Raw genomic sequence first — 14434 nt, 5'->3', positions numbered from 1 at the left:
TTGCCAAGTTTTGTTGGTTTTGCGGTTCTTTTGGCGATACTGGTCACGTGTTTTCCCTATTGTATAGTATACGTCGGATTGTGGATTAGTAATGTATAAAGAAGAATAGTTGCATTGAAAAAAAGTAAAATAATGGCCATGATGCAAGACAGCGAAAGCGATGATTTTTCGGATAATGATTATGAAGAGGTGGACATTTCCCAGATGTTATTCCTGCTACTGAAAAAAAATCAAATCCAATGAGACAGTGTACTCTGTGTTTCATAATAGAGGTTCCAGAGGTAAGCCAGTAAGAAAAGAGACCAGATACCAGTGTACAGAATGTCAGGCATCACTTCGTGTTGTCCCTTGTTTTAAAAACTATCATACTAAGACTAATATTTAGCTTTTTTTTCATTTGCCCAAGATAACAAGATAGTAAACTAATATTAAAACTATATGCTTTCACATCTGTAAAAAATTTAAATTTCAACTTAAAACCTACATATTTTGTTTTGTTTCATTTCCTTGTAGTATTTAATAATAAAATTTTTAAAATGTGACTTTTTTTGCAATTTTTTTTCAAAAACATTTGTAAGGGAAGCGGTTAATAACGATAACTTATCCCCAATTTAGCTACTTTATACAGGTTTTTTTTTTTTTTGGTAATTATTTTTTTCATGTATCCAGTCGAACACCTCTTTTCACTCTGGTCTATACACCGTTTATCTTGCCTCTATCAAATAGATTTATATATTCCTGTTCGATACCTAAAGCATTTAAACACCCAAAACTGATGTCACTAGTTGCAGTAAAACAGCTATTTCAAGTCTTTTTTCGATACAAATTCTTCCAAATGGCACTATGTAAACTCTCATTAGTGTTTCGTATTTTTCCAGATATGGATCTTTCTAAAAGCTCATTACTGGCTAGTCTTTGATACATTGGCAGTGTTTTGAATAAAATATCTACTGTTAATTTTGTTCTCATCATTGAACGAGATTTAGGTTTCCTTTTTTTTTTTTTTTCCCATGCTCCTTTAACAAGGGGGGGGGGAAATGATATGACACCTATTGGGTATTTAGAATGTTTGGTTGATTCATCCGTGGAAGAACAATGAAACAAACTTGCATAAATTGCAGTCTTCATATCTTACACATTCACATCTTACTAATAGTAAAAAAAAAAGTATTAGTTGCGGAAATTAAAATAACATTTCTCAAATGTTTGTTTACCTTTTTACTGACATTTAAATGTCACAAAAGAGGTAAATAAATGTATTCAAATCTTTACAACTTCTTTAAAAATTATTTTATGCACAAACGGTATCTTGTATACGACAGAGTTAAAACCATAGAATATTATCATATAAAATTTTTATTTCCCATTTTTTGGTTGATTTTTGCTGAAAATCATTGTCCACTGTCCCTTTTAGTGAAAGATAATGTATCCATATTATTCTTTCCTCCAAAGCCTGCGTCCATCATTCTATGGATATCGGAATAGTGCGTGCTGAAATGCAAATATAAAGTAGCATTTTTAAAATCCATGTTAAATTTCTTGAATTATGGCAAGACTATTAAAGAATTTTTGAAATATTTTAGCATAAAATCTGTGTAGAGCATTCCAAGATTGTTGAAGGATGTGTTTCCAGGTGCTTTAAAATATACTTGCCATAATTTTTGGCCAGCTACCATATTTCATGGTAAGGATGATGAAGATGACAGCCGCAAATTTGAAGGTTTTTGGTTATTGCAAACCAATGGTGAAATTTTCCAATTAATAGATTTTTTAAAGAAATGTGGAATAAATGGAGATGATATAGCAGAAGTTTTTCATTGCAGTGACAATGCCCCAATCATCAATCAATTAATAGATGGTGAAATCTATAGCAATGTTTCTCAACTGGATATACTCCAAAGACCAGTAAAATATTTCGGTACATTCTCACACACTGATAAGTTTAATAATTTGACCCATTAGCATAATTTTTCATATAAATAAATCATCATCAATCACATTATTTTGTAAACTATTGTTATTGTAATGTAGGTGCTGTTGTAATATCATTTGTCAGACGATGACACTTTGGATTTTGGACATATAGCTGGATATTTCTTGCGGACCGGTGGTTAAGAAACACTGATCTATAGTATGGTTCTAAATCCAGAAAATACCGCTACCAATAGTGAAGAAAGTGACAGAGAGGTTATTGACAATGAAAAAATTTTGATTGACAAGTTAGTCAGAATGTTTGGCACAGCAATTACAGGACTTGAATAATGGAACTTTGTAACTGAACAAAAAATTACATCTGTCTATAGAATTAAAGAGAAAATATTAGCACAAAAAACGAAGCAACTTAAACAACTTATATTGAAAGAAATGTTTAATACAATAAACAAATAAATATTAAGCTTTTTTTTTTTTTTTTTTTTTTTTTTTTTTGTAAACGTTGATACCCTTCAGATTATAAATACTTCATTATTTCAGAAATCATGATTTAATATTTTTAATTTTATAATTTCTACATGCCATCTTACTAGATTTAAAATGAAGCTCTAATATCCAGAAAAATCCCAAATCTGGAATCACCAGTCCCAATGAGTTTGGGTCTCAGACTTTGTACCATATTTAATAAAAAAATACAATTTACTGTTTATGATTTATGAATGAGGTTATCTTCAAACTCTGAAGTTGCAAGAATAAAAAGGGAATGATAGGGAAAACCAGATCCTTAACACAAAGAAAAACCTTAAGTTATAAGTGGTTAAAAAAAAAAGTTATAAGCAGTTAAGTCTCCAGGAGCATTAAACTTGACATTTCATCCCCACCTTTCAGCTCGGAAAATGGGAGGAAAAGACATGAGTACTAAAATTGACATCTGCGGCCTCTCAAATGGGGAATCACAAGGCCAATATAATGTTCATCCCAACCAAAAAAAGTTAACCAAATACTGCTTAAGCAAGTTTGAAAAGAGAAATTTACATTAATATAAAATTTGGCATATTTTCTGTGTTATCACAGGGATAGTTACTGTGCTTTAAAACATTCTCAATGTTGAGATATTTTGTAGATATTTGTGAAGAATTTTTTTTTTTTTTTTTTTTTTTTTACATAACGTTAATCAGCTAGGTTTATGTAACTGCTTATTTTACTCACATGAACTTTCACTTATGATATATGAATCATTTAAAGACAGATTATTTCAAATAATTGAGTAAGATACACAATAATAAATTTTAAAACTGGATAAATGCATTCATCATGCTCAAATAGTTGAAGGAATTATATTTTATTTCTGCATCCTTTAAAAGCACATTAGCTAGTTTTTATGTAGTAAGATTTATGTAGCAGTTTACTCTTTATTACAGCAATACTCATTCAATTTCTAAGTGGAGACATTTTGCATATACTTATGAAGAACTGTCTTTAGACAACAGTTATGAGTTAAATTTATATAACTGTTTAATTTACTCTTTTTATTTACTTCAGTTTCATATATTAGAATAATATGTGAATGAACCAAAGACAGCAAACTAGTTCAAATATCTGGGCAACATACGCAGCGTAAGATTGAAAGCATAATCTCAGTTTTTACTGAATCTGAAAAGTCATTTAACTGAACAAGTCTTGCACCAAGTTCCTGACAAGAATTTAAAGTTACAGATTCATTTAATAGTGAATTCTACAGTAAGTCATTGCACTAATATGAAATTAACAAAAAGTTACGGACTGGAAAACAACCAATCAACAAATATATACTTGGCCAACAGTATACAGTACAAAATCCGAAATCCGGATGTCCATTATCCGGAATGATCTAAAATCCGGACCTCAAAGCCACAAACAACTTTTTTTTTTTTTTTTAGTATGCTTTAAGCATGCGCACTTGATTTTTTCTTTCATAATAAAACATGTAGAGAGTTTCACTTAAAAATTCCGATTCTTAATTTCACTTAGGCACTAAATAAAATACCTTGTTATGGAAAAACAATCATGTAAGCATAAATTTGTGAGATTAATAATTTGGCTCTGTAGCTGAGTATCTGCTTGGCATACATCTCAAACATTCCGTTTACTACTGTTCACCGTGCTTTCGGAAACATTCACCTATCACCGCATGTTTATCAATACATGACAGCTTCAGGAATAACTCATGCAGTGATGTCTAATCTTTCGTTTATATTAGTATTTGAGTAACATGGCAACCTTTTATGTTAACATTACGCTTGGCAATGATTATAGATTTTTAAATCTCTAAGAAATGTTGATGAGGAAAAATTCAACAAAAATTTCTTTTCATATGCTAAAAATAGATTTTGTTAATGAAACTCATAGGCCAAAAGATTACATTTAGTGCTATTTTAATTAAGAATAACTGATATGTTATTCACCATAAACCCAGAAGCGTCGGCATCGGATGGCAGAATTTAAAGAAGATGAAATTTTTGGAATTTGGGAAAGCACCAAGTGGCAAAATTAAGCGATGAGATGATTTAGGGAAAGCACTGGGATGCAAAGTTTAGGTGTGGTGAAAATTTAGAACTTAGAAAGGCACTTTGTAGTAGAATTTATGACTCGTAGAGACTGCACCATGCGGTATTTAGCGCCGGCCTTAGATAAAGCATTAAGTATATATGGGAGTTTATTTATTCAGGACTGACAGATTAGTTTTAAGCATGTGCAAGAAATAAACATAGGTATAGTAAATAACTACTACAATTTAGGCTTAATTCAGTATGCAATAGGAGCAAGACAAAATTTAGCGAAAGAACTTAGCTTTTGTCACCAATCTTGTGATACACAGCCAATAATGTAACACAGATGCTATTAAACTAGGCTAAAATTATCTTTACTGATTCATTTCAGTTAATGCAGCAGACTGCGCTGTTCCCTAATCTTTTAGTTTGATCCAGCTTATTATTTTTTGTAGACTGTTATTATTACGGTAATTTTATAAAAACTAAGCTTGAACTTTTGATTATGTTGAAAAGAGTTTCCAATTCTGGAGCTGCCAAAGAATCTACAAAGCGAAACCATGTTTCAATGTCCATTAAACAAAAAGTGAAATTGCTGCAAAAAATGGATAATTCGTCTCAAAATTATGTAAGGAGTATGGCATTGGAAAGTCAACTGTATATGACATAAGAAAAACGAAAAAGGAACTTTTAAAATTTTTTGTGGAAGCAACTTAAACAATTTACATTGAAACAAATGTTTAATAAAGTAAACAAATAAATATTAAGGTTTTTTTTTTTTTTTTTTTTTTTGTAAATTTTGATACCCTTTAGATCATAATTCTTCTTTATTTCATAAATTACGATTTCATATTTTTAATTGTATAATTTCTGCATGCCATCTTATGGGATTTAAACTGATGATCTAAAATCTGGAAAAATCCCAAACCCAGAATCGCCGAAATCCCGACGAGTCCGGATTTTGGACTTTGTACTGTATATCACATTTGGGCTAATCTTTGGAATATTGTAACAGGTAGTTTGGCGACATTTTGGAGGCGATAAAGGTTACTACCTAGGACTTTGGGAATAATGTGAGAAGTACTCAGTTCTGATTATGCATTATTTTGTGTGAGGGAAATGAGAGATCATGAGATATGTCATGTGACATTAATGGACGAATCACTGTTCTTTAATCGGAAAAGGGGGTAAATTTGTAAAAATATCTGCTGTACTTTATAGTATTAGTTTCATTCTATGTTCTGTGAAACAGTGTTGTTTAATATTTGGATCCCATGGCCCTATATAAAGTAAATCCGAAATTTTTATTGCGTTTATGTGTAACTGAAAAGAATTGCTTAATTGTGGATAAGTATGAATGTCCAACATGTGGGAATGAAATGAGATTGTGTGAAAGGAAGGATATTGCAGATAAGTTTGAATGGCGGTGCAAGAAATCTGGTGAAAATGGACATTTTGTGATCCGCCATGCACTCAAGATTTTGTAGAAGATTAGGTAAGTTAGTAATTTTAATTATTTGAGGATATTATTTTTATGCATTGTTCTAAATTTAAGGAATAAATAAATTAATATGGTATTATTGGAAAATTGTTATTAGCAATGATTTAGTTAATTAGGATTATAAGCTAATTTTTATTAATTTAATGTATGTGCTTATTTATATTTTAAGTAGTGTTTTTTAATTTAATTATATTTTAATTTAATGATCGTAATTTTGAGAGTTATATGTTTGAAGTATTTTGGAATACGTTTGAGTAGAAGTAAATGTGCATGGAAAGAATTTGGTTGATCTTTACATTATGGTAACTTGGCGATTTTTTGGCGAAAATTTGGCAACCAACTCTCCTACAGCAACCCTCTATTTTTTTTCCCCGCCGCCATTTTGTCTTCACGAAGTAAAGACATGTTTCTTTTCTTTTTATCTACTGAACACTTCTTCCAACAATCTACTAGCCGAATTACACTTATGCTAGAAATTTTATCAAACAAAACTGCTTAATCATGACAAATATTCACTGCAAAATTGGGAAAAAGTGCACAATACCATACTCCTTACGCGTTTTTCAAAATAACACATACACATAAACCATGTACACGCCGACTTATTTTTACTTAAAAAAACATCCCAGAATTGCACAAAAATGGCATTGCGCACACTCTTCACTATATCCATGTACACTGCTTTTTTCTCATAAATTACAAAAATTTCACGAAAATACATGACAATTTTCTCAATCTTTAAACCCGGTAAAAAGAACATATATGAAATTACATGATCGCGAAAAAGTATTTACCCTTTACAAATATGAACATTTCCACATATAAAATAAATAAAATATCCAAAAACTTTTACCTCTAAATCATCTATTACATTATACACATCACCAACGAATTCATACCTCAAGCATTACAAATACTTAATATCAAATATTTAAATTATTTCCATGCACGTTTATTTCAACTTAAACGTATACCAAATTCCTACAAACATAAAATTCACAAAATAACTATCATTTCATTAAAATATAATTAAATTCAAAAACACTACTTAAAATATAAATGAGCACATACATTAAATTAATAAAAATTACCTTACAATCCTAATTACTTTAAACTAAATCATTGCTAATAACAATTTTCCCAATAATACCAAATTCCTTTCCACCTTACATTTACAACAATGCATAAAAATAAAATCCTCAAATAATTAAAAATACTAACTTACCTAATCTTCTTCAGAATCTTGATTACGTGGCGGATACACTTTTCTTACTTCTGATTCAGAATCTTTAAAATCATACTTATCTTTCAAAGCAAGATACCAGGTAAAATAAATAACATGATAAAACATCTTTATTTCTCTCTCGCACAACCTTAAAAAACATTTATTACTATCCTTTTCAATACCACTAAATACCCATTTCGAATTCACTTTAGTTACGGCCATGGGATCCAAAAATTCACAAACACTATTTCACACAACACAGAATAAAGCCAAATACAAAATTGCCAGATTTTTTCCCGATTAAAGAACAATAATTCGTCCATTAATATCACATAACATATCCCATGATCTCTCATTTCCCTCACACAAAATAATGCATAATCAGAACTGAATACTACTCACATTCTTAACAAAGTGTAACTAACCTAATCTTCTTCCGAATCTTCCTTACATGGTGGATACACTTTTATTATGGATTCAATAAAATTACTGAACGATTTTTTTTCCGAATTTGATAGAATTTGATAAAAAAAAAAAATTCTCTTTATCACATCTACAATTCACTTTAGACAGCGCCATACAATCCCAAAATTATTCAACCTTACTTCACACAACACACAATGAAGCTTAATACAAAATAATATACATCCACAGATACTTGTCCAAATTCCCCCCTTTTCCGATTAAAGAACCGTAATTCGTCCATTAATATCACATGACATATCCCATGATCTCTCATTTCCCCCACACAAAATAATGCGTAATCGGAAGTGAGTACTGTTCACATTATTACCAAAGTCCCAGGTAGTAACCTTTATCGCCTCCAAAATGTCGCCAAACTACCAGTTACCATATTGTAAAGATCAACCAAGAATTTAAGTATTTGATACTAAGTATTTGGAACCATTTTTAATGTTTGCGTTATAAATTGGCAGGTAAGGTTTATAATAGATAATTTAGAGGGAAAAGTTTTTGGATATTTTATTTATTTTATACGTGCAAATGTTCATCCTTGGAAAGGGTATATACTTTTTCGCGATCAGGTAATTTCATATATGTTCTTTTTACCGAATTTAAAGATTCACAAAATTTTCATGCATTTTCGTGAAATTTTTCTAATTTATGAGAAAGAAGCAGTGTACATAGATATAGTGAGGAGTGTGCACAATGCCATTTTTGTGCAATTCTGGGATGTTTTTTTAAATAAAAATAAGTCGACATGTACATGGTTTAATTATATTTTAATTAAATGATAGTTATTTTGTGAATTATATGTTTGTAGCAATTTGGTATACGTTTGAGTGGAAGTAGATGTGCATGGAAATAATTTAAATATTTGACACTAAGTATTTGTAACCATTTTTAACTCTTTCGCATCGAAATCGCCCGTAGCGCCCGTTCATTCAGGCAACGGCAAACCGCCCGAACACCTCGTTTATTTTCTACATAGTTCTTTCCCCTCCACGTTAGTGTATGGCTCATTGGTTTCGCGAGTTGTTAAAAGACATGTCAATCATTCTTTTGAAGCAAATAAAGGAGAAATACAGAAAGCTATTGACGTTCGCAGGTGCAATCCGGCCCTAAGGTGAAACTGCGCACAATGGATGAATGGATGAAACCGCAAAAGGGGGAAAGGAAAACTATTCCAAGACAAATTCGTAAACACGGGCGTTTTCAATGTTTGTTGAAAACAGATTTGGTCGTCTCTCGATGCGAAAAAGTTAATGTTTTGTTATGAATTCGTTGGTGATGTTTATAATAGATAATTTAGAGGTAAAAGTTTTTGGATATTTTATTTATATTACACGTGGAAATGTTCATCCTTGGATAGGGTATATACTTTTTCGCGATCAGGTAATTTCATATATGTGCTTTTTACCAAGTTTAAAGATTCACAAAATTTTCCTGTATTTTCGAGTAAATTTTTTTTAATTTATGAGAAAATAGCAGTGTAGATGGATAAAGTCAAGAGTGTGCGCAATGTCATTTTTGTGCAATTCTGCGATGTTTTTTTTAAGTAAAAATAAGTCGACATGTACATGGTTACTGTGTATGTGTGATTTTGAAAAACGCGGCAAGGAGTCTGCGATTCTGCACTTTTTCCCAATTTTGCAGTTAATATTTGTCATGATTAAGCAGTTTTGTTCCATAAAATTTCTAGCATAAGTGTAATTCGGCTAGCAGATTGTTGGAAAAAGTGTTGAGTAAATAAAAAGAAAAGAAACATGTCTTTACTTCGTGAAGACAGAATGGCGGCGAAAGAAAAATAGAGGGTTGCTGTAGCAGAGTTGGTCGCCAAATTTTTGCCAAAAAATCGCCAAGTTACCATAATCCAAAGATTAACCCACATTTGACCTTTTTTTTTTTTTAATTTCTTCTGTACTGAAAGTTGGCAAAAGTGGCTGTTTCAGCACTAAATTCACAACATGCAACTTTTAAATGTTGACAAAGGTTAGTCACTGGTTTAACCACTAAGCACTCGTATTCTGTTATATGAATGAACTTGCAAAGGTTATTGTGCTACATAAATGCTATGTATATGGTTAATATGCTACATATTGCAAGGTTGATTATGCTACATATATGAAAACCATTGATAATGATAAGTAGTTATAAAGTCACCATGAAACAAAACTGCAGCAAATTACCAGTATTTCATGGATTTAGTCATATAAGTATTAATGGTTATTTTTAATAGAAATTAATCATTGCATGCTTATTTATATTATCTAAAAAAATCAAGGATTATAAATTTAATTATGAAAATATTTTTAAAATTTTTAATTAAATAAAGTATTATAGTTTGACTAGAACTACTAAGAGAAAATGACTACCCAGTTTTACCATATCCAAAATCCATACCCCTTCTGACATTAAACCCACCAAACAATTTTTTGTCAGCAGGTACAGCAGGAAATATGACTTTTCCATCTAATATTTAACCCTCTGAGCAGCCCACGTTTTTGGAGCTGTCATGAAGAACTGTATTTAAAGAGCCTTTATTAGCTAAATATGTATGTTTACCTATTTTAGTCTCTATTTTCATAAACTTACATTCATCTAGATGGCATTTATATTATTAATGAAAGTAAGAAAGCAAAATATCATAAATTATAAGCTAATATATAATAAGTGACAAAAAATCTCATGACTGGATAAAGCCAGTGATGGGGCTCAGAGGGTTATTATGCATAAAATATTGTTTTCAGCATGATTTTAAAATGCCTTCTACAGTAGCCTTGGCAAGAAAGGAAATTTGGTGCTTTGGCGCTGAACAAAAGGTTACCAATGCGTGCAAGCATGTCAGAAACAAACAATTGCTCATATGTATATTTGCAAGAAACAAACTTGTTTTGTAATTATGTTGCATTGATATAACAGTTTATGATTGCAAAATACTCATTATGCTTATTATTTTCAATTTTGCATCAACAGAAAAAAAAAGCTATAAGTGATGTTTGAGGCATTACTAACAGTAACTGCTAAACTAGCCACCACAATCAATTATCAAAATTGTATTAGGATCCTAAGCAAAGATCCAAATTTGTGATGTATTTTTATTTAAAACAAAAAATATGACAAGCAAAATAGTTTTCCAAAACAACTTAACTTTCAAGTGTCTGAATCATTATGCAGTTTGGTTTGATTTAGCTGATTACTGCATAGCACACTAGTCATTTGTCATTAATTCACTTGCCAAGTGATCTGACAGGCAGCTGCTTTAAAAGAATGCTAGGTAAAAGTTTACAATTGGGTGCCCCTTGTTTTTTGGCGATTCTTTTTTGACGCCAATATCGGCGCCAGGAAGATATAATTTCAAGATGGCCGCTACACAAAACCAAAATAAAGTCAAAGAATTGCATAAACTCCGTGTCCATGTACACATCGATCTGTTTTCACTTAAAAAAACATCCCAGAATTGCACAAACTACGCATTGTGCACTGTTTAAATTTGTCCATGTACACATCAATCTATTTTTATTTAAAAAAATTCAGGACGCTAAAGCAAAGTTACACTATCATGGTAACCAGAAACAAGATTTCATTGGAAAAATTTTACAAAAAATTGTCGCTAATCGAAGGGACACCCAATTCTACACTAGAGCGGAATGCTATTTTATTCGGAACAGTCACACTGTATTCAGTAACAGTTTCAAAGAGTTACAAAGGACAAGAACAGTTCAACAAGCAAATACGTAAACAATGCGTAGGGAACACTAAAAATAAAAAGAAAACACGTATACAAAGAATAAAAGAAACAATACCAGGAGAAACTGATTCTTCTGTAAAAGTTAATGCACTTTTAATTGTTCGAATGTTATTGATACATGCACGTTTAGTTAAATGACACGACATATTTTTAAAAAATTTTTACACCGAAACCATATTAGTTTTCGTAACTAGAAATACACACAGACAAGTCTCGTTTTGCACTTACTTAAGTCTTTTTGCCTAGATGGTGAGCGTAGCCAAGAGCGATGCGTAGTGCAGGGAGAAAATTATAAAGACAGACAGACAGACAAAGTAGACAGATGTCTTGTTTTGCACCCGCTAAGTCTTTCTGCACCGATGGGCGAAAAATCAAGCATAGGTGCGAAGGAAAGGTATATAGAAAGAGGGGCAATTTCGTATTTGAGGAGAGTAAAAAGGAACTTCGTACATCTTGTACGAGTTCAAAAGGCCAGGAAGAAAAGATGGGACAAAATAAAATTTAAAATAAATGGCCCAAAAATAATAGAGGGAAAAAAAAAAAAAAAAAAAAAAAAAAAAGGGCCTATAGAAAGAAAAGGAAAAGAAGTAGAAAATATCCTAAAATACGATTGTGTCCATGAGTGTAGTTAAAAGGAGAAGAAACTGTCTTCATTTACAATAAATAGTGTCTCACAGGTGTGTTTGTGTAGTGAGTGTGTTTGGTAATGGTGAATAGATGTGTTACTGGGGAAAAAACAAATATTGACGGTATTTATTTTCGTATCAAGGTATTTAGCATGGAATATAAAGTAATATGTACGCTTGCATCCTGAGATATCAACAAAGGTCATCAAACAAAAGTATATATTAATTTAACCAAAGTAACTTATGCTACTTTCATTTTCAACATTTTCATACATTTTTCAAAAAGCAGCAGCAGACTAACAACATAGAACCATATACAATACAAGACCACAACCGCATACACCCAAAAAAATAAATAAATAAATAAATAAATAAAATAATATATATATATATATTTATTTATGTGTGTAAATTACTGAGTATATGTATTAAAAACACAAATTAAACAGTATTTAACTGTCATAATTTATTACAGGATTAATTATTTTACTATCATAATTTATTACTAGTTAAATAATGTTAATATAACACAATGAGGCACACTGTTATTTATATAAGCTCATAGTTCTAAAAATTCATTTAAGGCGGTGAAGAATAAACCATCCCTTACATATGGACATTTAGCAGATAGCAAAGAACAGTATGAGAAAAAATCGGTGAAGTTTAATATTATTTAAAGGCGAAACTATATTCAAGCGATCTAGAAAGAAAAGAGAATCCAGAAGATCCGAGAGGGAAATAGCGCGATGCCCAAATTATCCCTCTCATCCCCAAATTTTCCCTCTCTCGAGATTCCTTAAGGGCTTTGTAAGTGTTGACAGACGTGAACTGATAACGCTGGCGTCTGTTTCGAGTTGATACACAAAGGAAGCCACAAGCAATGGCAATTTCAAGTATTTTTTAATGCTTTAAACTGATGAAAAATTAAGATTTATTGATTTAAAGGCACTTATTTATAGAAATTTGATTTTGTTTAGATGAAAGAAAAGTACTCTTAAAATTCCAGGCTTTTGGAGTATATCCTTACATTGTCCGCTGTTTTATTCTCGTCAACATCGGAGCCGAAATTCATTGGAATGATATAGGTTTTGTAGGGGAAAAATAAACATTTTTCAAAGAAATTTAATTGATAATCACCAAGAGGAAAGGAAAAATTTTCACTTTTTTACGGAGCGCAGCGATCGTGCTGCCGCTTGCCTCGGTGATCACCAAAAAATTTTTCGGGAGAAAATTATGGGCCGATGCTATTCGCACCACCGGTGTGATTAACCGCCCAAGATCCGTAGAAAAAACAGGTTAGCTCGTTTGGAGTAAACAAACGAAAATCCAGCGACTCGTTCGGCTGTGACGTCACTGATGTTCGCTGTAGCATCTCCTAATAGTAGTTTCGTATTTCCTTTTGAAATAATTTCTGTTTTTCATCGGAAATGTAAAAATTCTAATATTTAGAATTGAAACTTAACTACCTAAAATATTGTTTACTGTATAGAATAAGTCTTAATTTCGAAAAGTTCAGTAATTTCTTGTTTCACCAAAAATCTTCCAAACTTCCTTATAGAATTTGCCATTCAAGATTCAGTTGTTTATACCGTTACTCATTTTAGCTTCAATAGACTGAAAACCCACATTTCACAAAAACTGAAAAATATGTTGTGTAGTCAGAGCTTAAATTGCGCCGGCTCCGGTACTTTCAGTTCATGGGATAAATCATAATTCTAGCCGAAGCGCACCGGAGCTCTACATAAGAAGGCTCCGGCACTTCTTTTATGTCATTAACGGAACTACAATTTCAGTAGAAATTTTATCTCAAAAATTTTATTTTTAGCAGCAATAAAGTTATATTAAAAATCGCTTATTAAATGTTAATTTACCTCTTTACATTTTATTGAATTATTTTAATAAATAATAATCAATTATTAATTAATGGTTAGATAATAATTAATAAATATTAATTGTTAATATTAATTAAATAATTATTTATTAATTTGATAATAATTAACTATTTAATTTTTAAATGATTTTAATAGTCATTTTATTTATTTATTTACTCTTGTTCCTCTTTGCTAACGGTCATCCATAGAGTTCCGTCACTTCTAATTTTAGAAATTAAGCCTGAGTGTAGTGATACTTAAATGCTGAAATAAAAGAAATTCAAATTAAAAATATTTATTCTATAAAGCTGTACAAACTTGTCCCTAATGTTTGGAATCTAATTTGGCTAAAATTTAAATTTATTTTATTTTGCTAAAGCGTACTTTCGGTCCAATTGCTTCTGCAGTACTTGTTTCATTTAGAAATCTTAGTTTACTTGTGGATTTTTTTTTTTTCAGATGAACTCGCATGAGATTTTCTTGTAATATATGATTAATTTTAATAGATAAAAAAGAAATTGCATAAAATTATAAGTCGCTA

General features: G+C 30.9%; 1 protein-coding gene across 2 annotated transcripts in view; it reads right to left on the bottom strand.

Annotated features, from left to right (window-relative positions):
- Positions 1-11612, bottom strand: part of Rab3-GAP (Rab3 GTPase activating protein) — a 244686-nt gene extending 233074 nt beyond the window's left edge. For both annotated transcript variants that reach the window (XM_085825301.1, XM_085825302.1), the window contains exon 1: positions 11452-11612. In XM_085825301.1, coding sequence (XP_085681427.1) covers positions 11452-11542 — 91 coding nt within the window. In that variant the 5' untranslated portion in view covers positions 11543-11612. The remainder of the gene's footprint in view (positions 1-11451) is intronic.
- Between the last annotated feature and the right edge of the window lie 2822 nt (positions 11613-14434).

This window comes from Stegodyphus dumicola, chromosome 10, assembly GCF_044657685.1.
Source record: "Stegodyphus dumicola isolate Sdum_Otavi_A_Nest chromosome 10, ASM4465768v1".
NCBI classification, from domain to species: Eukaryota; Metazoa; Arthropoda; class Arachnida; order Araneae; family Eresidae; genus Stegodyphus; species Stegodyphus dumicola.
Note: the sequence above shows the minus strand (reverse complement) of the source record. Positions and strands in the feature narration are given on the sequence as shown.